This window comes from Hemitrygon akajei, chromosome 7 (assembly GCF_048418815.1).
Source record: "Hemitrygon akajei chromosome 7, sHemAka1.3, whole genome shotgun sequence".
NCBI classification, from domain to species: domain Eukaryota; kingdom Metazoa; phylum Chordata; class Chondrichthyes; order Myliobatiformes; family Dasyatidae; genus Hemitrygon; species Hemitrygon akajei.
The window spans coordinates 55,934,942-55,958,178 of NC_133130.1; the positions used below are offsets into that span (position 1 = coordinate 55,934,942).

At 38.1% G+C, this 23,237-nt stretch overlaps 1 protein-coding gene across 1 annotated transcript in view; it reads right to left on the reverse strand.

The window, feature by feature from the left end:
• Window positions 1-4,381: 4,381 nt before the first annotated feature.
• The window catches only part of LOC140730473 (follicle-stimulating hormone receptor-like), a 172,665-nt gene continuing 153,809 nt past the window's right edge, over window positions 4,382-23,237 (reverse strand). The window contains exons 6-10 of the mRNA XM_073050921.1: window positions 17,761-17,838; window positions 15,280-15,348; window positions 15,077-15,151; window positions 11,043-11,237; window positions 4,382-9,259 (exon numbers count right to left, since the gene is read on the reverse strand). Of these exons, the coding sequence (XP_072907022.1) occupies window positions 7,963-9,259; window positions 11,043-11,237; window positions 15,077-15,151; window positions 15,280-15,348; window positions 17,761-17,838 (1,714 nt within the window). The 3' untranslated portion in view covers window positions 4,382-7,962. The remainder of the gene's footprint in view (window positions 9,260-11,042; window positions 11,238-15,076; window positions 15,152-15,279; window positions 15,349-17,760; window positions 17,839-23,237) is intronic.

A 23,237-nucleotide genomic window follows, 5' to 3' on the forward strand; every position in this document is an offset into this window, starting at 1 on the left:
TGAATTTTAGGCTCTCACCTCAGTTTCTTGGTGAACTTTGAGACAACGTGCTCTCTTGCTGGCAGTTTCTCTCCATTGGAACCCAGTGTACCTTTCTTACTCAGCCCGCTAAGAGTGTGTATCTGTGTCCTGCACACCTATCAAACTTTTGGTTCCAGGTGAACCACTTGCATTGCACACTGGGAAATTAAGTTCTTCATTATTTAACTATATAATAACACCTATTCGCACTCTATTTGGCCATCTGCCATTTTCTTTTCCTACTAGAGTGTCAAGCATTTCAAAGCATTTGTTGACCACAAATCCCTAGTGTATGCGGTGGCCAAAGCGCCAGACTCTTGGTCTGCACAACTGGGCCTGCATTTCAGAATTCACAACTGGCGTACAGCACATTGAAAAGAAAAATAATGAGGTGTCTGATTGCCTCTCACCACCAGCCATCAATGCCATACACATCAAGGTTGACTATGTTGGCATAGCAGCTGACCAAGCTACCAACCCAGAGGTCCAGGCTTACAGGACAGCAGTCATGGGCCTGTGACTGGCTGACAGCAAGTTTGATGGTGCAGAGTTTCTCTTCTGAGTGATGCCTCATTCAGTCAGCCTTGCCCCATTGTGCCTGCAAACAGTTCCTAACTCCATTCACAGCCTCTCACATAGGGGCAGGAAGTCTTCACAGAAACTGTTAAAGTTTGTGTGGCATGACCTTGGGAAGGACATGTTAGACTGGAGTGTGTGTCAGCAAGTGAAAATTAACCCTCATTTTTTGGGCACTGTCGGCACCTTCAATGGTCCCTGAGTGTTGGTTTGACCACATCAATGTGAACTGAGTTGGCCTTCTCCCCATCCTGTGGTTTCATGCATCTCCTTACCATGGTGGACCGTACCACCAGATGGCCAGAGCTTGTCCGTCTGGCATTGACGATGGCTGCACACATGGCTTGGATGTTCATTAACATCTGGATCACTTGGTTCGCACCCCATCTGATATTATACTGTATGTAAAAATTACATAATGAAAGTAGGTTGCATTGGAGCCAAACCATTCCCATAACTACTCAATCATGAAATTGTATGAAGTTTACAGGGCTGATGTTTGTGATGTTCGTTTAAACCTTTATAACAAATAAATTAAATAGTTTGACTGTTAGTTTAAAGGAATGTATAATCTCTTTTCTTCCCAAATCATAATAACACTACGGTAAAGTTCTCGGATTTTGGAGTTTTGTCATCTTTATATTTAAATTGCATTTGTACTGGTGCATTCTGAATAAAAAAAGGCACAAGATTAGTCCACAGGAGTAATCAGGATGTTGAGCTTGCAGAGGGCAGGAGCATAATGTACCAAGAACATTAGGGATCCTCAGGGACTGATTATGCTAAATGTTAATCATGATAAAAGGGTATTTAGATATTTTAAATTTCAACTAAGTTGCATCATGAAAATGTTATTCTGAAAAGCTTGCATGAGCTCTGTTAATCCTTCTAAGACAATTAATCCTTCTAGTTGTACATGGGAATGCCTGTGCTACTGGTTAAAACTTACACTGGAGGTTACATAGTGTACATCATGAAAGAAAAAGGCCTCAAGATGAAGTCAAATAGAGTGCCACAACAGAACTCCTGATAATGATTATCAGAGTTGATAATGTCCTGGTCTCCTATAGAAGGGAACTTCTAATCTTTTATTCTCAGTTGCAGATGGTTAATATAGACACCAGTCATTTCCTGATGGCATGGAAAACAGATTACACACTATGTGTCCAGTTAAAAGCTGATCACCCAGTTTTCAATTTTTAACATGTCTTTAATATATCGTGAGATTTATTTGAAGTTCAATATAAATATTCCCTGTGCAAGGAAGGATGTGAGGAAGTGGTAGTGGGTGGTGAGGGGGTTGGGGGTTGACGTGCTGGAGTGGCTTCCTCGAATGAACATCTATCATACATAAGGCCCATGTATGAAGGTCTTCTTCCATGTTTGTCTAGGTTGCAAAAAATATTGATGCTCTTTTGGCCAGTATGTGAGGGTTGCTAATTTTGGAATTTTTGGAATTTTCCTCCCTTGTGGGCTAAAATACATTCAGGACATTGACTGATAATTTTGTTCTCTTTGGAAATTGGATGGAATTAATTCATTTTGTAGTAACATTACTTCAGTTTGACTTAAATTCAGAACTTCACTCTGGAATGTCATACAAGGATTACAACATTTTTGAGAATGAATACTATTTATATAAAATAGAAACATAGAAAATAGGTGCAGGAGTAGGCCATTCGGCTCTTCGAGCCTGCACCACCATTCAGTATGATCATGGCTGATCATCCAACTCAGAACCCTGTACCTGCCTTCTCTCCATACCCCCTGATCCCTTTAGCCACAAAGGCCAGATCTAACTCCCTCTTAAATATAGCCAATGAACTGGCCTCAATTGTTTCCTGTGGCAGAGAATTCCACAGATTCACCACTCTCTGTGTGAAGAAGTTTCTCCTCATCTCGGTCCTAAAAGGCTTCCCCTTTATCCTTAAACTGTGACCCCTCATTCTGGTCTTCCCCAGAACAAAAACAAAATAATTTTGATTTCTAGTTTATTGCATAGTCTGCAAAGTTACTATTTTGGGACAAGACCATTTAGGTTTGAGATGAGATTATTTTATTTGGAGGGTTGTTATTTAGTATATTCAAGACATCGGTTGGGAATTGGATGGAAAAGTATATAAACTGCATACAGTATCTTTCGCAGTGAATAGTAATATAGGGTAGATCCTGCACAAGGAGTACAATGCAGTCCTGAATAAGACCATTAGACCGTAGGATATAGGACCAAAATTAGACTATTTGGCCCATTGAGTCTGCTCCACCATTTCATCATGACTGATCTAATTTTCCACTCAGCCCCACTCCTGCCTTCTCCCCTTATCCCTTCATGCCCTGACCAATCATGAATCTATCAACCTCTGCCTTAAATATACACAAAGACTTGGCCTCCATAGCTGCCTGTAGCAACTAATTCACCACCCTCTGGGTAAGGAAATTCCTCCACATCTCTGTACTAAAAGGACAGCCCTCTATTCTGAGCTGTGTCCTCTGGTCATAGACTCTCCCACTACAGGAAACATCCTCTCCACGTCCACTCCATCAAGGCCTTTCGCCATTTAAAATTTTAGCATTTCACAGAGATGTTGCCTATGGAAAATGAAGACCAGATCACAGATGGAAATGTTAACAGGAATAATCTGCATCTTAGTAAACATGAGTGAGATCTAAGAAGGGACATTGAAGAGGTTTAAATAAAGGAAAGGGAGATGAGGAAGTTTAGGGACCAAACTAAATATCAGTGCATGAAGCACAAAGTGGTTCCCAACGACTGGGCAAGATGTTGAAGAAATGAAAGGATTCAGTGTCTAAGAATGAAGCTGGACAGACAGATGAAAATGAAAACGCTTAAGTTTAAGGTTTTGTGGGACCAGGATCCAATATAGTTCAGTAAGAGTTATACTGATATTAGAATTTGAACAATTGACAGACATCCAACAAAATCTTAGATGACTGGATGTTTAGAATTTTGAAGATGGTACATCAGTGGGGAGAGAATTGGAATAAGCAAATGTGATATGAGAAAGACTTAGGAACAACTTTTCAATAAAAGGTGAATTGAGCAGGAAAAAAAGGTGAAAATATACAACCCCTATGACAGAGATGATAGAAGGCTCAGATGTTCAGTTCAGAGTTGAATACAACTTTCAGATTACAAACATTTTACTTCAGCCTAGAATTATTTGCACATATGTATTAGAAATTACATTATACAAAATGTAGATGTTGTAAAACTTCTGTGCAATTGCTTGTACTTGAGCAGATACATCCCAGGGTTTATATAGAAAGGTAGAGGAAAGGCTGCAGGCTTTTGAGGTTGTGGTAGAGTGAAGCAGGCTATTAGAGTTGGACAACACAGGGTGGGATGCATTTTGCAGTAGGATATAACTGCTGGATAGCAGAAACTGCAAATGATACATTTGGGAGCTGTTGGAGTGGAAGATGAGGAACTAAAAGATTCAAGTATGCATACAATTTGGAGTGGAAGTTGTTCGATCAAAATAATAAGAACAGATCATGTTCATTTGAGGAAATTTCTAAAGCTCTGATGAATAGGAATGAATGCTGATGTGAGTGCCTTCATCCACACAATGAACTTTGAAGGATTTGCTGGAGGCAGACATTAAAAAAAAAGTAAAATTTCAACAATGGAAATTGCTTTAGTAGATGCTGATTGGCGAAAGATTGTGCTATTTCAAATTCAAAGCATCTAACATTGGGATTGAAAAACACGACTCACACATAACTGATTATAAAATGCAGTTTATATTCAAACACAGAGAAAGGCATTCAATATAACACTGACATTACAAGGCATTCAGAATATTTACACAGATGTTCATTATCTTTCTTTTTAACTCTTGCACAATTTCTCATGTTGGTTTCCAGTTTAATTGCTTTCAAAATGCTTTCATTTACTGAAAGATAGTTCAACGGTAAGTTGAAAGTAATGATGCAGTTGCATGATTACAAATGTGATAGATGGGTAATAAGTAGTCCAGCAAATTCACGGTCCTCTAAACAAAAGTGTCACAAGGACTTTGTCACTGCCATCATAATCATTAACACAACCAAATCATTAACTATAACTTGTTCTGTTGATGCCATGAAGCTGATCAAGTCAGCACTCACTTTCAATAAATTCCTTGACCTTGTATGTGTTTAAGCAAAGTTAAACTATAGCTTTGAATACATTGTCCATTCTGTGGAAAAGAAAACTCCTTTGGGCACCTGTAACACAACAAAATTGTTATCAACTCATTTATGGTGTTCTGATCTGTTAGTCTTTGTAAGAGGATGTTTCGAGGTTTCTGGGCAATTCATCAAGTTGCTTTTTTATATATTGCTTATCAAACCTTTGTACTTATCAGGGTAATGTAATGAAAAACATCAGGTGTCAAAGTGAATGCTACTATGGGACTGGAAATTCTGTTCAAGAGAAGTTGTATAAAATGTTTGCTAATTATCACTACTCAGGAATCTAATGATTTAGATCTATTTCAGTTTTGACATTGATTAACTTAACTAATACAGCCCCTTTTTGGTCACCATCATTTATTCAGTATCATGAAAGTAGATTTGGAAATGATAAAGACAATTTTTGGGATAAATTTGTCCAAGTAGGACATGCTAAGCTATTGTAAAGTACGTGATCAAATAACAATGGATATTTGTGAACGATCTTGATTTTACCATAGTTGAGTGTAACACAGCAAAGTTTAACTTTAGATCTATTTAAGTTACCTGATCATGTTCTTAGTATTTTCAAGTGTGCATTTGTTCTCCTAACATAAAAAGTATTCTTGATAAAATGTCAGTGGTCAAATTCCTGCAAGCTCACCAGTCCAAGTCACTAACATTAGTATTTTTATCAGGGTAAGCAAGTTCTGTGAGGTACTTGTTGAAAGGGAATTATACAGATTAATCCGTATCCTGTTAAAAAAGATATAACAAGCAGATATATTTTCATCTCTGAGGCAGCTCCATGTTATTGCTGGAGCACTTAATAGAAGAGGATAAATGATATTCCTGCTTATGCACTTTATTCTTACACAAAGTACGGCTTTTAAAAATAATATTGATCTTTCTCATTGTTGGGTTTAAACAGTTTTATCTTTATGCTTTGAGTTATTCAGTATTAAATGTCAGAAAGAAATCTCAAGTGAGTACACCTCACAGTATACAATTGTTTTTGAAAGCATAGCCATTCTTTTGTAACCTGCTGAGGAAAGCCATTTATTTTTAACCGCAGAATACCTTCAAGAGCAGTAGGAAAGCTGGTGGACAGTAAGCATGACAACATCAGACCAGCTGCTAGAAATCTAACTGCCTCTTATTCACCTTGAGATCCATTGCTTCAGACCGTACTGCAAATTATTTTTGGATAACTGCCCTGGTGACACACAACTAAATGAAACTAGGGAAATAAAAACATAACAGTGAGCTTTCCTTAGACAGATTCAACAAAATGGAAAGAGCACCATGGGCAATCCGCTTCTCAGAGATAATTATCCATGAGCATAACCAGCCCTGAATCATAATCATGACAGGGAAGCTAGATAGTCAGCAAGATTAGCAAAATAGGGGTTAGCTACTTTTCTCTCTTTATGGCTGGCATCATCCAGTCCAGTACAGACAGGTTATCAGATCTAAATCTTAGTTCAAGTAGATCAGGACATCTGTGGATTGTCTCCTTAGCAACTAAGCTTGCTGAGGACTTAACTTGATTCTTCGGGTAAAGAAAGTAGCTATGATGACTTGCTTCCCATTTGCTATCAGCAATGAAGATGAAATCTGTTTTGATTATTTATTTTCTGGATAATTTCTTTCTTGTTTTCCTGGATAATTCACTTTTCAATGCAGAATTATTAACACTTCAAAAAGTGGAACTCAAAATAAAGGTTATTTCCAATAAATAGATTAAGATGCAGAAATAATCAGTTGATGTGAATGGGATTTGAAACTTTAAGACAGTTAGAGAAAGAGAAAGCTTAAGGAGGTAAAGAAATTTGAAATTCAAGGAAAACATGAGGTTGAGTAATGGTAACAGGATTAAATGGCCCACAGTGTGCAATATAATATCTAATGCTCTTTAGTGGTCCTTTACAATAAGTAATAAATATTAAAAAGTAATAGAAGTGTAATATAGTGTTGGAATACTCAAGTATTTAACTGCTTCACACTGAGCCTCTGTAAAAAGGAATGGGTGCATGACTCAGATCTGTGATTTTGCACAACTTCTCCCATCTGCTGCACTGCTTTATAAACTCCCAAGTATAATATTTACACTGACGTTCTCAAAGACAATGTTGTTATTTATAATCAGCACAGATATCCATGGTGTTAATGAAGTATCTCAATCAACAGAAATAAAGTCAATTTGTGGGCAATCCATAAAAAAAATCTCAATCTTTTCAACTATTAAGTCATGTGCTTTTGCAACAATATATAAAGCAAACCTTACTCTATAATTTAAATAAAAAACCTGCTGATGAAATTTGCATTTTTCTTCTATCTTATTTCTTTCTACTTCTGAATATAAACCAGATCACTGGAGTCTAACTACATTCTTTCAAGTTACTCTTGATCACAATCTTGTTATCTAAATTTATAAGATTAGAATCAAAAGCAAGCACCTTTCTGATATTTTTTCTTCCTCACCAGGAAGGTAACTAAAGCAAAAGGTAACACCCACATTCACTAATAATAGAAATTTTCACTGAGATTTATACAACAGAACTCAAAGTTGACTAGATGATTACAAACTTCATTTTAAAACAAGGATCCTATATTCAGTATTGATTGATTATTATGTCATCAGTCATGAGAATATACTGCATTGCTTTATTGATTCCATTGTAGAAGAGATTTCTGAAGCAAGAGTTTTAAACATTCAAACTCTGGAACTGATAAGCCAGTTAATATTAAGGAGCATTTTTCAATGTATTCAGAGTACAATAACATCACAATCTTACATTAACACAGCATAAATAAAAATGAAATCTGGAAACTCCAGCAGATTTCAAATTGAGCAAGTAACACAAGTGTATTTATGACCCTTTTGCACAAAAGGGAATTTGTAGATTACTTGAATCAATTAGAAATCTCAAGACGATTGGGAGACATCAATTAGCTAATGCTAATTCCATATTGTACAACCACAGTTCATCCCTGTAAATATAGCCACAAATAGTGGTGAATATTCATTTGCAAGGATGTATTAAGCAAATTTTTTTTTCTTGGTACATATGATAAATTTTAAAAATGATATTTTATCCTGAAGATAATGCTTCAGAAACTTATAGGCTAACAAAATGCATTCATATCAGGGAGGCACATTTTCCATTAAATAATTATGAGTTCTCCCTAAGTTCTTGAGAACTGAGATTGAGCTTCATGCTGCCTTCGATTATTGGCTACCAGAAGCTCTGCGTAAGCCATTCCTTGACCAAACTGTGATGCAGCGGCCAATGCACCATTTCTCACATTGGAATTGTGAATTGATGATGTTGTTTCTGTTTTGTAGAGCTGTGCTTTCATTTCACAGCAGCCAAACCTACTTAAAAGAATATAGAAATCTCGACGAAATGTTTTTGTGAAAATTGCATACAGGAAGGGATTGGCGCAAGAGTTGATTGGGTAGAACAGAACCAGGAGAATCTTGGAATTAGACACTGTGATAAAAGGAACTTTCAGAGCTGCTGAAATAGCAAAGAAAGATATTGGCGACATGCAAATGAAATCTGTAAAGATTAATACAGCCATGCGCTTGGCAATTTTTGTGTCACTATTTGTAGAAACAAAGTTGGGGTTTCGAACGGTTAAGTATATTCTAATGTAGCAAAAACAAATAACTAAAAATGCAGTAACATTTAAAATCAGAATGAAAATAATATAAGCTTGAGAGACTTGTGAATTGATGTCCATAGGGAGGCAAATGCTAACCTTCCTATAATTACTGATTCCAATAAGAGGTAACACTGCAACGGTAAATGAAAACATCCAACCGCCAATCATAATCACAATAGCATGCCTCAAGCGGAGCTTCCTGTCCAACCGCATGGCATAAGTTATTGTGTGCCATCTTTCCAGGGTGATTGCAGTCAGTGTGTACACTGAGAGTTCACTGGCAAAGATAGTGAAGAACCCTGCAGATGCACATCCAGCACCAGTCTGCCAGTCTATAGCATAGTTATAGTACTGACCTTTTGTTTTGATATCTACAGAAGCAATAAGCAACAAATAGAGACCCATGCAAAAGTCTGCAAAGGCCAGATTACACATAAGAAATCGTGGGACAGTAAGTTTATATCGACTGGTTAATAATACTATAAGAACAACAACATTCCCTACAATAGCAAGAATATTAATTAGCCATATCATGACCCTTAGAATGTCTTTCCCCACAATGTCTTCACATGGATTGAATTCATCCGCCTTGGGATAACAGATCACATCTACCACATTTGTGCAGAAACCATAGTCAAAAAAGGGTTCATCTTCATTTAGGTCAAACCATGCCTCATTTTCAAGAAAGGCATATTGTTGAGGTAATGATGAATTAATCTGCAAAGATTTCTTTGAATGCAAGGAGCTAATCTCCAATTCCCTTGGGGAGCTGATGTTGCTATAGAGCTTGTTACAAACTGCAGACGACTGTATTCTGGAAAAAAGAAAAGTTAACATTTTTACTACAATTCCAGTAAGCAATGAGTAATCTTGAATCAGTGACATTTAATAGACATAAATAAGAAGGATTATTTTAGTCAGGGTTCCTGCTGCGTTCTATATTTTAACCACCATCAGTGATAAAAGTTTCTTCTGAAATTTCTGTTGGCATCTATTTCAGGGTCTTCTTTCAATCTCCTACACTGTTGAAATGATTTTCTTTGCATCAACTCTATCAACTCTTACATTATTTTTCAATTCTTTGAACAAGTCACTTCCACACTCCTTTCCAGAGAAAATATTCAATACTTTTGACAGGAAAAGCTAAGATGTTAAAGTCTGTTATATTTGTAAATCTTATTTTCAACTTCTCATATGCTTCAGCATCCTTTATATGACATGGGGACCAGAGTAAACACAGCTTCTTGTAGGTGGGGTCTAAACAAGATTCTGTACAGGTTCAAAATGACAGTTGCTCTTCAATTCCATCTCCTAGAAATGAAACATGTTGCTGTATATGCCATGTTTATGGTATTATTAACCTCTATCACCATTTTAATAGGTTGAAATGCTGATATGCCCAGATCCTCCTTTAGCTCTTTCTCAATCACATTCCAAATTTCAGAGTATGTGGCCACTTTGATCCACTTCTCACTGGCACACAATGAAATCCCTTTCACAATTATACATTGTTCAGCAAGTTTAAGCCTTCTTGTAATTTATTGCACTTTTCCTCAGTATTTTCTTCTATTACCCCCAGAAGTTCAAATCAAGGGATTGGACATGCTAGAGGCAGGAAACATGTTCCCGATGTTGGGGGAGTCCAGAACCAGAGGTCACAGTTTAAGAATAAGGGGTAGGCCATTTAGAACAGAGTTGAGGAAAAACTTTTTCACCCAGAGAGTTGTGGATCTATGGAATGCTCTGCCTCAGAAGGCAGTGGAGGCCAATTCTCTGGATGCTTTCAAGAAAGAGTTAGATAGAGCTCTTAAAGATAGCGGAGCCAAGGGATACGGGGAGAAGGCAGGAACGGGGTACTGACTGTGGATGATCAGCCATGATCACGTTGAATGGCGGTGCGGGCTCGAATGGCTGAATGGCCTACTCCTACACCTATTGTCTATTGTCTAAATCAATAATGAAAAGGATAAGCTGCACACTGATGCCTTTACCAGAATCATAAACTTTAACTTCTACGCTATTGCCAATTTTGTGACCAGTTTGCTGGTCCATTGTCTAATTCTCCACAGATCTGCTGTTTACATTGTGACCTTAAGTTGCGTGCCGTATAACAGCACATTGAATTCCTTTTATAAAGCCCAAATAAATCAGATTTCACATGTTGCCCTGTTGTCCGATAATTGAGCTGAATAAATGGGGCGAGAGAGAAGGTAACAATTAAAAAAAAGGTGCAAAACAATTACTCTTTACTAACTGAGAAATAATCCATCATCATTGATTATTCTGTTTATTTAAAGATTTAAGTGCATTCAGTTTCCTTACTGTTTCCATATTTATGTTATATATTTAACCGCATGTATGCAAAGAGTTCCCAAATAATTAAATACCAAATTAAAGTTAAGCATTTAGTCATTCAAGGTAATAAAAAGAGCGTTCAGAAATTAAGGCAATATTTTTGGAATATTATCCTCCAACTGCCGCTGACTAATATACAGTGTGTTCCAACAGCTTCTGTATAAATTTACAGTTTCTCAATAGCCTGCTCACTCTTTCATTAACATTAACTCTACATGTGCAAGAGAATAAGCAATACTCACTCTTTTTGTTTCTTAGCATTTTCATTTTCAAAAGCACAGCAGTGGCTTGGGTACGTCATGCTCGCCTCTCTTAGTTTCACAAAGTTATCCAGAGGTGGCAACTTTTTTAAGTTGGAAGTTGCCTGAGCTATGAGCTTCTTAACAGACTTCAAGCCATGAACTGGAAGCATACTAATGCTCGTTCTTGAAATATCCCTGTTAAAACAAGAATGATACTGATTTGTGCATCATCCTTATTTCTATTAAACCATGATGTATATCATGTTGCTGATGACATAAAATATTGCCATTGTGAACCTGGCTATTATAGCCATTATTTAGATCCTGTAAGTATTAGTTCGGCCAGGAGTTTATAAGCCCTCACAAATCTTCAATCCATCTCCAAATGGATACCATCCCAGATTTCAGAGATACAAATTATGTGGTTAATTTGCATAGCAATCCAAAAATTTATCTGCAGGGAAGTAAAGAAACCTCTTAAAGATACTTCAAAAGATCCTACAAAGAAGGAACCAGGTGTATTATTTATATAAGTTTATTAAAAACAGATTTGGTTAATACCACATCCCCTTTAATTGGTGCCTTGTTGAATTTCTTTGTATGGTTTCAAAAAAGAACGCATTGGATATCCAAAACTTGCACTCTCCACCTCCAACACCTTGATTGCTGGTAGCTTGCCACTGAATAATAATGGGATATGACCAGAAGAAAAATGTAGGCTTCTTCTTCAGCTTTTATGTTTTGCCATTCAGACATTCAATTGATTGAAAACTACAGCCCCAAACTGCAAGATGGCTTGAAAAGTTCTCTCTCCTTATAAAATTTCTATAACTTCTACTGAACCTCTGCTTATATTAATATGGAAAGCTGTAAATAGTAATCCAAATCCTTTCACTTCATGCTTCTTATTTATCATTAGTTTCCCGTGTGTTAAAATTTCTTTTAACATTTTAGCTGAAATGAGTCTAATGGTTGTAATTGTCAAATAATTAACTAATATTTTATAATTCTTGTTCAATTTTAATGGCAATCATTTTTAACACATAGTCTGAAGAATAAGGATCAAACAGGAAATATAACTAAGAAATTTAATTTGAGACACAGAGTGATCAACTGAGACACCAATATTTCAAATTCTGCAGATTAATTTAGGAGTGGAATCATAGGCCCTGAGACACCAGCTGTGTCTCACTTGGCGAAAATGAAGCTCATTTGGTGATTTCTCGGAGTGTGAGACTGCACATGAGTTTTGCTGCAGGTGTCACACAAGGGCATTCTATACAAGAAAGCTACATGAAATGAAACGCTTGGTGTCTTGTTAGCCCTGCTAAAAGCTTGTATGCAATTTAAAACAGGGAAGAGTGAGTTAGACTAACCTTGAAAAGAGATTTCTGGAGAGCCTGTTGTCCTCTCCAGTAATGAAATAGTGGACTATTTCAAGAACATGCTTATGGACCTGCCATAATTGAGTATTCAATGCAGAAGTCTCAGTTACTATAGTAGCAACATGCAGAAAATGCCCAGAATGCCACTGTAAAGCAATTGCTGCCTTCATGCTTTGGATGTGAGGATGTTCAAACAATACTGCATATAGGATTCTGGCCTTAGAGAGATTATTTTGGCCATTTAGACATCAATGTAAGAAATGGCAGTTGGCCTTTTGGGCATAAATATGCCATACCCTGTCAGGATGACAGGATTGATGTACCCTCAAATGCCACTTCATTGGACTCTTGTTGTCATCTGTCAGTCAGCTAGTCCATTTTGCTGCTACTCATTGCATCATGGTGCAGTCTAAAGCTCGATTCGCAACTGCTCAAGGTTAAGTTGCTATTCTACCTGAGCGGAATGGAGCCATATCAAAGTGTCAGGACCTGGGCACAAGTATGAAGAATGAGCTGATGTTTGGTCATTGCTGGCGTGGCCAAGTCAAAGGGACAGGGTCCAGGTCCAAATGAGGAACAAGCCTATGTTTGGCCAATATCAGCGCCAAGCCAGATTAAAAAGGCCGTGGTGGCGGGGCTGGAGGCACGGGACAGGCCGGTGTTCAGTTTGCTGCTCAATGAGGTTTACTCCTTTCAATAGTGAGCTGAGGCTGTGGTCTGCAAATAATTGGCTCCTGGACAGGCTGCAGCAATAAACTGGCTTTGTGGCTGTGAACTTTAGTTCTAAGAGAAATTTGTTTACATTTTGTCTGCATGATATGTTCTAGTTTCATACATTGGGTGTTTCATGCTCTTTTTTAATGGGTTTTGTTGGGTTTCTTTGTTTTGTGGCTGCCTGCAAAAAGACGAATCTCAAGGTTGTATATAGTATACATACTTTGAACTTTGAGGTCTTTCCCAGTGAAATTCAGCAGTGACTTCCATCGACTGTACTGCAACTTCTAAGGCATTAGCACTTGAAGAACAAAATTGGGAATGATTTGATGGTTATAAGCATTATGCAATATTTATATATAAATTTTGATTTGGTATATTTATTTTGTGCTGCTTTATATTTACATTGTGGCCAAGTGCAAGCTTTGATGGTCAGCTACGGAGAAGGGGTAAAATGGAAAATCATGGCTGCACTAACTAATACTGCTTACAGACAACCTGACCTAAAAGGACTGCCTCAGCTACTTAATTGCTTTCCCTTTCTTCTCCTCTTCCCCCTGTTGCTCATGATCCTGATGAGTTAGAGCCCCCTGCAATTTATAATACATCTCAAAGTTGTTTGCACCAGCTGCAAGAAGCAGAGAGACAACTGTGCACCTTAATCAGACAGAAACCCACGATACTCATGAAGTATCTGTCTCTCAATGCATTTCAGGTTGGAGCATCACTGTCATCGAAATGCATTACTTTTTTCAGTTCTCTTCTCTTGTTCAGCAGTTTGTCTCTTATCATATACACTCTACTTTTTCTCCCATTCTAAAGGGATAGATCTCCAAATGAACTATATTTCTGACTCCATTGGTGTGAGGAGAAACCTCTAGTTGGGCCAAAATCTGAAAACATTTACTATGTCTTGTAGGTTCTGGCAAAATGACAAAATATAGGACATATTAATTACTTGTGGAATGGTCTCAACAGTGAGAAAAAAATCAAGAGAGATTTGCAAGTTGGAGGTGTTGCTTTTCCATTGCACTAGCTAGCACCACACTGGCATTGCGTACTGGTTGACATCATGTCTGCACACTTCTGGCACCAAACACCCTCACTAAATGTCAGCCAGGTACTTTTTGATAGCTCAACCATCATGCCAATTAAAAAAAAACAGAACTTGGCAAAACTTAATGTCTTTACGCTCAGGATCAAAAGGTTGCCTCAAACACTTATTAGGAGAACATTGACAGGAATGGATTCATTCAAACTGAATGGTCTTAAGACTAGAATGGAAAGTTATGGAAGAAATGTAACTTTTTTGAGGAATATTCAAAGATTATTGTAAAATATCATTAAAATATTGTTCAGTTTCATTCATATCATTCATATTAACTTAAAATGCTATCAAAACTAATTTTCTATAAATTAATCTCTCTTTTGATACTTGAAATTATTGTTGAGTGAAGTAAGTTTTCTAACCATGTCCAACTTCAATGTTTCAAATGCAAGTTCAAGTTTATTGTTATTCAACTGTATAGATGTATACCGCCAAACTAAACAATGTTTTGTGGTGCATAACACAGCACATATAACTCACATTTAACACATAAAGTAATAGTACCACAAATAAATTAATAAATAATAAAATATATCCCATAAGACTAACATTTAGCAGAGAGTGCATTTATAACACAAATTAAAAAATTAACAGTATAATGCATCTGATGCTTTCTATGTGGTGAGATCTGGGTGGTGGTTGGGAGTTCAGTAGTCTCACAGACAGGGTGAAGAAGCTGTTTCTCATCCTAGCAGTCTTTGTCCTAATGCTATGGTACCTCCTGCCTGATGTTTAGCAGTCAAAGAGATTGCTGGACCGATCCTTGACAATGCTTAATGTTATTGTTGCATAGTATATTGAAATGGTTACAGTGGCAGTTCACTTACAGAACAGTTGGACCTGTTGCCCCCATGAAAACATCATCGTGTAATTTCTGTAGATTTTGATTACCTGCCAGACTGCTGCAAGAGAAAGCAGAAATCATTAAAGCCATCATCAATAGGATGCACAAGTGTTGTATGCTTACACAGTAACACAAAGTCTACAGTTAACAACATGGCAAGTAGAGAATACCAAATTTTCAACTTACAGGTGATCTAAATCTGTTCCATTGAATGCATGACTCTGTACTTCTGTGAGGTCATTGTTAATCAGCTTTCTGTGTTTGACAAGGGGAAAGAGCAAAGAAAAAAAAATAGATCTGTTTATTCTCAGTGCTATATGCTTTGGTATCTATATTATACAATTTAAAATATGACATATGGTTTATTTTGTAGCGCAGGTAAAGAAATAAGTGACATTCTATTTAAGCAGTATTTATATTTACATCATTGAACATAAGTAAACTGCTTTTTTAAGTAAAATCCTGATGCATATTTCTGGCACCATGGTAGTATAGCGGTTAGCTCAAAGCTATTATAGCTCAGGTGTTTCGGAGTTCAATTCCGGCGCCATCTGTCAGGAGTTCACCCTGTGATGGTGTGGGTTTCCTGCAGGTATTCTTGTTTCCTTCCACAGTCCAAAGAACTACTGGTTAGTAGGTTAATTGGTCATTGTAAATTTTTGTATGATTAGGCTAGATTTAAATATGTGGATTGCTGTGCAGTGCAGTTCATTGGACTGATAGGAGGGGCTGTTCTGCGTTGTATCTCCAAATAAAATAAAAAAACAGAAAGAAGATATCATACTGCTATAGTCGAAGCTCCTAAGAGTATAAGGGAGTATCACTGAGAGAAAAGGGGCAAGTGCTCAAAATCTGAAATGCCTTAAACTTCCCAAAATGCTCAATTACCTACTGTAAAAACAAAGAGACCATTAAAAAACAAGTGCAAAGATTACATTTCGCATTTCCCTCTCCCCCTGCTACTTTCTAATCTCTTAGTATCTTTCCTTTCAGTTAGTCTCGGCCCGAAACACCAACAGCGCTTCTCCCTATAGATGCTGTCTGGCCTGCTGCGGTCCACCAGCATTTTGTGTGTGTTGTTGTTTGAATTTCCAGCATCTGTAGATTTCCTCATGTTTGCAAAGACAACATACCACTTTTTTTCCCAAATTATGTTATTTTAAAATTTCTTCCTCAAAAAAGTACCTATTTTGCATGACTTTATTTCTATTCGGTAATTTTCTTGAATGATGGGAATCTCCATGTGCAAAAAGTGATAAAGTATCACTCTGACAATTCTCCAGCAGCAACAGTGGATTATTTAGTAATCTAACATGCATTACCAGAGCTCATGAAATAAATGGAAAATACACGAATCTCCATTAAATCAATAGTTATCTCTTTGAGATCCCAGGGGTTAAATCACTAGGTTCAATGGAAAGGAGCATTGGTTGAGTTTCACGTCAAAAATAGCAATGGTTTTATGAATGGGTCTAATAACAAAGATTAATTTTGATATCTAAATGACAGCGATTCAAAATCCAGAAAACTGCAGATGCTAGAAATCTGAGATAAAGCAGAAAATGCTGGAAGCATTCAGCAGGTCAAGTAGTACACGGTAAAAGAGAATCTCAGTTTCAGTTTCAGATTAATGACTTTCAGTGGAAGAAGACTTCAAATTTGGCATTCCTGGAAGAGAAGTGGCATTGACTTCAATAATAACTGATACTTAACAGATGCTGCCTAATATGCTGCATGTTTCTAACATTTCCTGTTTTTTTATTTGTTGATAATATTTGGATTGACTATGATTCAATAGTCATACCAGTAACAACTATTAACGTTGTGAAATAGTGAATCATTGAGAATTTCCATTTGATCTTCAGAACTCTACCAGATGTCATTTTCTTTGGGAGTGTTTTTTTATATATGTTGTGTTCATGATTTCACTATCTGTGCCTTCTGTCACAGTACTTGACTCCAATTTTGCCTTATGCATTGTCATGCAGAGCAGGGTATTTTCATTGTCTGTCTTCTGGTAGAGGTGTGTCTATGTTCTCTGCATAAGATTATCCCTGTAGATTATTTCCTTAATTTCTGAAAATTTAGGGGAGCAAATTTTCATATGTGACTACAGTTATGAAACTGAGTAACAATAGTGTCAGGTGCAATCAGATAAGGAAGTTTGTGCCTGTTGCAACTTCAGTCTCAAACCTGTTTGTAAATTTCCCAGGAAACAGTACTGCTTGTACACCCAGGTATAGTGGTGTTTAATGGGTCATATATACACGCAATGGAAAGATGCAATTATATGAGTGATAAAAGCATATGTGGTAGGTAGTAGCTGTTAGTATTCAGTAAAGAATTGGTTCATGTTGTAAAACACAGGTATCCCCTTCATTACTCACCAGCTATACAATAGTTGCTCACATACTACATTTCAAAACAGTGCACGCAAAACTTGCAGCAAAGGCTTCCAGGAAAGACCAGAGGTGTGCGTATATACACAGTTTATTATTTCATAATTTTAAAAAGGATAGAATTGTTTTGGGAATTCAGATAAAAGAAATACACATTCCTATATCTGAATCTCTTTCAAATACACATTAGCTTCACATAGATTTCTGACACTTCCCATGTGTAGTCCAGATGGAAAGTGACTGATCTTATAAGAAGATGTGTACTTACATATTTAATGCACCAGAGCTTAATCCCTGGAAAGCGTTGGATGGAATGATGTGCATGTTTATATTGTCTCGGAATTCACTGAAAGAAACAGATAGTGCTTGAAATTATTTTTCAGAAAGAAACATGTATGTATATTTATAAAGTCCTGTTTATTTTCTCCAGTCACCCTAGACAGCAGATTCTATCATAGCGAGTGTAACATCTAAACTGTGAACTTACTATATTACTCCCAGAAACAACAATATGATTATGTGATTTGTTAATTCTGATTGAGGGATAAATACTTCCTGGATGATAGACAAGCCCACAGCCATAAAATGTTTAACATTCATGGTAGGGTTTTGGTTTATTGACACTTTTCAACAGTCTGACTTTCCTCAGTATTCCTCTGGAGTGCCAGCTGAAGACTTTGTACAAATGAATGGGTCTTAAACAGGAACCTTCTGAGTTAAAACTAAGTGTTATTGGTGGCTAAGCCCTTATTTATCCTGGTGTAGAACATAGATTTTAATTTGATGCAATCTATATCTCTGTTAAAATTAGGCTTCCAATTTTATCTGTATAAGAATAATTGATTAATGAGCAATTCAAGTGAACTAAAAGCTTATGTAATTGTATTTAATACATCTTTTTTCACAACATCACAGTTATCTCCTCTAGTTCTAACACTAATGCTTGATCGGTACTTCTGAGTGCAAACACTACGCAATGCATGTTAATCAAATTAAATGACATAATTTCTAAGAGGTCTATTTTTGCACATAGCTCATGTGTTACATGGAGAGCTAAGTGTGAGAACCTGTTTTACTTTGAATAAACATAAAATGAAGTTGCCATTGCAAATGTAGAATAAAAGCAGAACTCTATGAAGTAGTCAATGTTTAGAGAGGAAAAATTAACCTCTTGACAACCTTAACAATGAGATCAAATTGTGCACAAAATATTGTTTTTAAAAAAGGCACATTTTTCAAATGATGTCCAGAAGATAAAAGTTCATTTTTTTCCTTATCTCTGAGAACAATGAATGATTATGAATGAACATCTCTCAAAGAGATAGAGTCTATTGCAACAAGAATTGAGTGTACCAGCTATGTTTTCTGATTATCTCCAATAGTCCCTGTAGCAAAGGCAGTAGTTCTGTGAAAATATGTTAACCAACAACAAATCTTTACCTCTGACAATTTATGGCACAGTAGGTGGAGGATAGATCTTCACAACCCTTGATATTATCAATGATACCGAATGAAAAATACTCACCATGTACTGTTCATTTGGGGGTAGCATTTCCAAGCACTATCATGTGCCCATGAGCTATCTAGTTAATATCTCAGTGACTAGAATGACAGAGGCAACACAGGAAGAATCTTAGATGATTCTGGAAAAGTAGTACAGTGTAAGAAGGGCAGATTCTTTTCTGTGCAGCCTCAGAAGTCTACATTACTATTAGATTGGAAGGGCATCCTTCTAGGGCAAACAAACTTGATAGTGTTGAAAGAAGTCCTTCCAAATAGCCAACCTGAGCTACCAATATTCTGCAATATTTCAAATGACTTAGGACTATGAACAGTTTCTGTCAACATTAAGAATAATACTTCTTGAAGTGTTGCTGCACATAATAGAGAAGGACAAGAAAAATGTAAGTCGTATCCTGAGGGATAAAGCTATTTGTACAGTGTGTCATGTTGCTGGTGATGCAGCAAAGCCATTGCTTCAGCCCTATGATGCCCTATAATTTTATGGCAACTTGGTAAAGAAATGGAATTGTCTCAATCATTGATTTTGAATCTAAGTCTGGTTCCAAGATAAAACAACGTTATAATTAACTGACCAAAAAATGAAAAGCTGTTGTCTACAAAGTGAAGAAGTTTTACAAGTACCTGCTTAGTCACAACTTCACAAAGTAAAAAAATCTCCAAAACTCTGTGGTGGACATTTTCTAGTGAATCCACCTTAGATGCTCAGCACTCAACATGTACATAGAATTAGTTAACAATGTTTGTATAGTACTGTATTTGCTCATCTCTGAAAAGAGATGCTAACATATAGTTCATGTGTTCCCTCCTTCCCTCCGGCATCAGGTTTATGAATGGACAAAGAACAGACCTATGAACACTACCTCACTTTTTCTTTGCTCTCTTTTTACTCAACTTTATTAATTTAATTTATTTTTTATATTTACATATATTTCTAACTGTAATTTATATTTTTTATGTATTGAACTGTACTGTTTCCACAAACCAACAAATTTCACAACATATGCCATGGTATTAGACCTGATTCTGGTTTTGATTTTGAAGCACTAGAATCAGAATACTGCCACTCTGAGGTGCCTGTCAGTTGGAGGCATCAATAATGTCAGTGGCGTATATGGATCACAAATTGACCTCCACAATCAGACATAGCTCCACTCTTTTGAACGTGAGATTGACATACTATTACCATATTACAGAATATGGCACAATTAAAGCATCTCAGAAGCAACAGTGCACCAGTTGCTCCTCTCAGCCTATGGCCTGCATAAGCAAATTGTTGTTGAGGCAGACATCCCACCTCTCCCGGAAGTTCCGGGAGTCACCCGCAAATTGATAGCAGCTCCCTGATGCCCGCAAATTATATACAATATCCTGGAAATTGATATTTTTGAGAGTAAGCGAGCGAGCGAGGGGCTGAGGTTGCCAGGAGGAGGAGGAGGAGAGGGGAGGGGAGAGAGAGAGAGAGAGATCAAAAATAATGACAGTATTGCTCACTGCACTGTTTGCAACAGTGATTTTTCTATTGCCCATGGTGGGTTAAAATGCAAAAGACATGTTAAGGTGAATTTAACAGGTGTCATTCATTCATTAGCATAGTTAACATTATTTAAATGTTAGTTTCAGCCTGCTCCTGCCCCACCGAACTTGTGTCTGCCTACCTGGACTCCATTTTATCCCCCATAGTTCAGTCTCTCCTCACCTACATCCAGGATACATCCCATGCCCTTCACCTCTTCAATACCTTCCAATTCCCTGGCCCCGACTGCTTCATTTTTACCATGGATGTTCAATCCTTATACACCACCATTCCCCATCAAGAAGGCCTCAAAGCCCTCCGCTACTTTTTGGATAACAGACCCCACCAGTTCCCCAGCACCACCACACTCCTCCAGTTGGCGGAGCTTGTTCTAACTCTCAATAACTTCTCCTTTGGTTCTTCCCACTTTCTCCAGATCAAGGGCGTAGCCATGGGCACTCGCATGGGCCCCAGCTATGCCTGCCTCTTTGTGGGTTATGTGGAACAGTCTATGCTCCAAATCTATACTGGCACCACTCCCCAACTTTTCCTCCGCTACATCAACGACTACATTGGTGCTGCTTTCTGCACCCATGCTGAGCTCGTCGATTTCATCAACTTTGCCTCTAACTTTCACCCAGCCCTTAAATTCACTTGGTCCATCTCGGACACTTCTCTCCCCTTTCTTGATCTCTCGGTCTCCATCTCTGGAGACAGACTATCCACTGACATCTTCTACAAACCCACTGACTCCCATAACTATCTTGACTATACCTCTTCCCACCCTACCCAATGCAAAAATGCCATTCCCTATTCTCAGTTCCTCCGTCTCCGCCGCATCTGCTCCCAGGATGAGGCTTCCCGTTCCAGGACTTCTCAAATGTCCTCTTTCTTTCAGGATTGTGGTTTCCCTTCTGGTATCATCAAAGATGCCCTCACCCGCATCTCCTCCACCACCCGCACTTTAGCCCTTAACCCATCCTCCAGTCACCAGAACAGGGACAGGGTTCCCCTTGTCCTCACCTATCACCCCACCAGCCTCCGGATCCAACATATTATCCTCCGCAACAGGACCCCACCACCAAGCACATCTTTCCCTCCCTGCCCCTCTCAGCTTTTTGCAGGGATCGTTCCCTCCGTGACTACCTGGTCCACACGTCCCTCCCCACAGAACTCCCACCTGGCACTTACCCCTGCAAGTGCAAATGCTACACCTGTCCCCACACCTCCCCCCTTACCACCATTCCGGGCCCCAGACAGTCCTTCCAGGTGAGGCAACACTTCACCTGTGAGTCTGCTGGAGTTGTCTATTGCATCCGGTGCTCTCGGTGCGGCCTCCTCTACATCGGCGAGACCCGACGCAGATTGGGGGACCGTTTCGTTGAGCACCTCCGCTCTGTCCGTCACAATAGACAGGACCTCCCGGTTGCCACCCACTTCAACTCTACCTCTCATTCCCATTTGGATATGTCCATACATGGCCTCCTCTACTGCCATGATGAGGCCAAACTCAGGTTGGAGGAGCAACACCTCAGCTACCGTCTGGGTAGCCTCCATCCTGGTGGTATGAACATTGAATTCTCCAATTTCCGGTAATTCCCTCCCCCTCCCCCTTCCCCTATCCCAGGTCCCTCTCTTCCTCTCCCCCCTTTCAACTTTCTGCTTCTTTATCTCTACAGTTCTTTCATGCTTATCCCCTCCCCCTCCCCCCTTTATCTTTCCTCTGATTGGTTTTCCACCTGGCGCCTCTAGGCCCTACCCCTTCCCCTATCTCTATTACTGGGCTTCAGTCCTCTCTTCCCTCCCATTCCTGATGAAGGGTCTTGGCCCAAAACGTTGGCTACTCTTTTCTCACGGATGCTGCCTGACCTGCTGAGTTCTTCCAGCGTTGTGTTCGTATTCTTTAATCCACAGCATCTGCAGTTGTATTTTTGTGTTTTAAAGTTATTTAAACTAGCTGCTAAGAAGCTACTCTATTGCAGACATCCCACCTCTCCCGGAAGTTCCGGCAGTCTCCCGCAAATTGATGGTGCTACCTCCCTGAAATAAGTTTTTGCAGGGTGAGATGTCTGTTGAGGACACATGGATTTTTCAGAACCATTTACAATAATCTTGGTCATGGTAAATAGATTTGTTTCCAAAGATAAAATTGACTTTTGCTATACAAAGGTCTGTTCATAATTAATAGGAGAAATAGATTCAATCACATGACCTCAGCTTCATGCCATCAAACATCAAGCACAGTGGTGGAAAGAATAATTCAGTCTTAGAAAGGTGGACTGAGAAAAATGAAAAGAAATGAACAGGAGCCAAAAATGGCTAATTTCTTACTCTTCCATCAGAATACACTACACACAATGACAGCAACTGCTAGGTTACTGACATGTTTGAATCTATTTTGATTTCACCAAGACAAAACAAATTGCCAATGTGTCTTTAAACCAGGTAAAACAGAAGGAGCAATAAGACTGAAATATTTTAAAGGAAGGGAATTATACAGCACTTTTGAAAGGTCACACCTGGAGTACTGTTTGCATGTTTGGTGTCACCATCTAAAGTATATGCAACAGTATACCTGCAGCAGTTTAACAGAATGAGAAGTAATTTATTTGAGACATAGAAGATTTTGAAAGGTGATAAAAGATTAGGTTGTGTTGCTCAACTTTAATTGGACTCAGATTTTGGTTTCTTGAGACAGGGAAATCTAG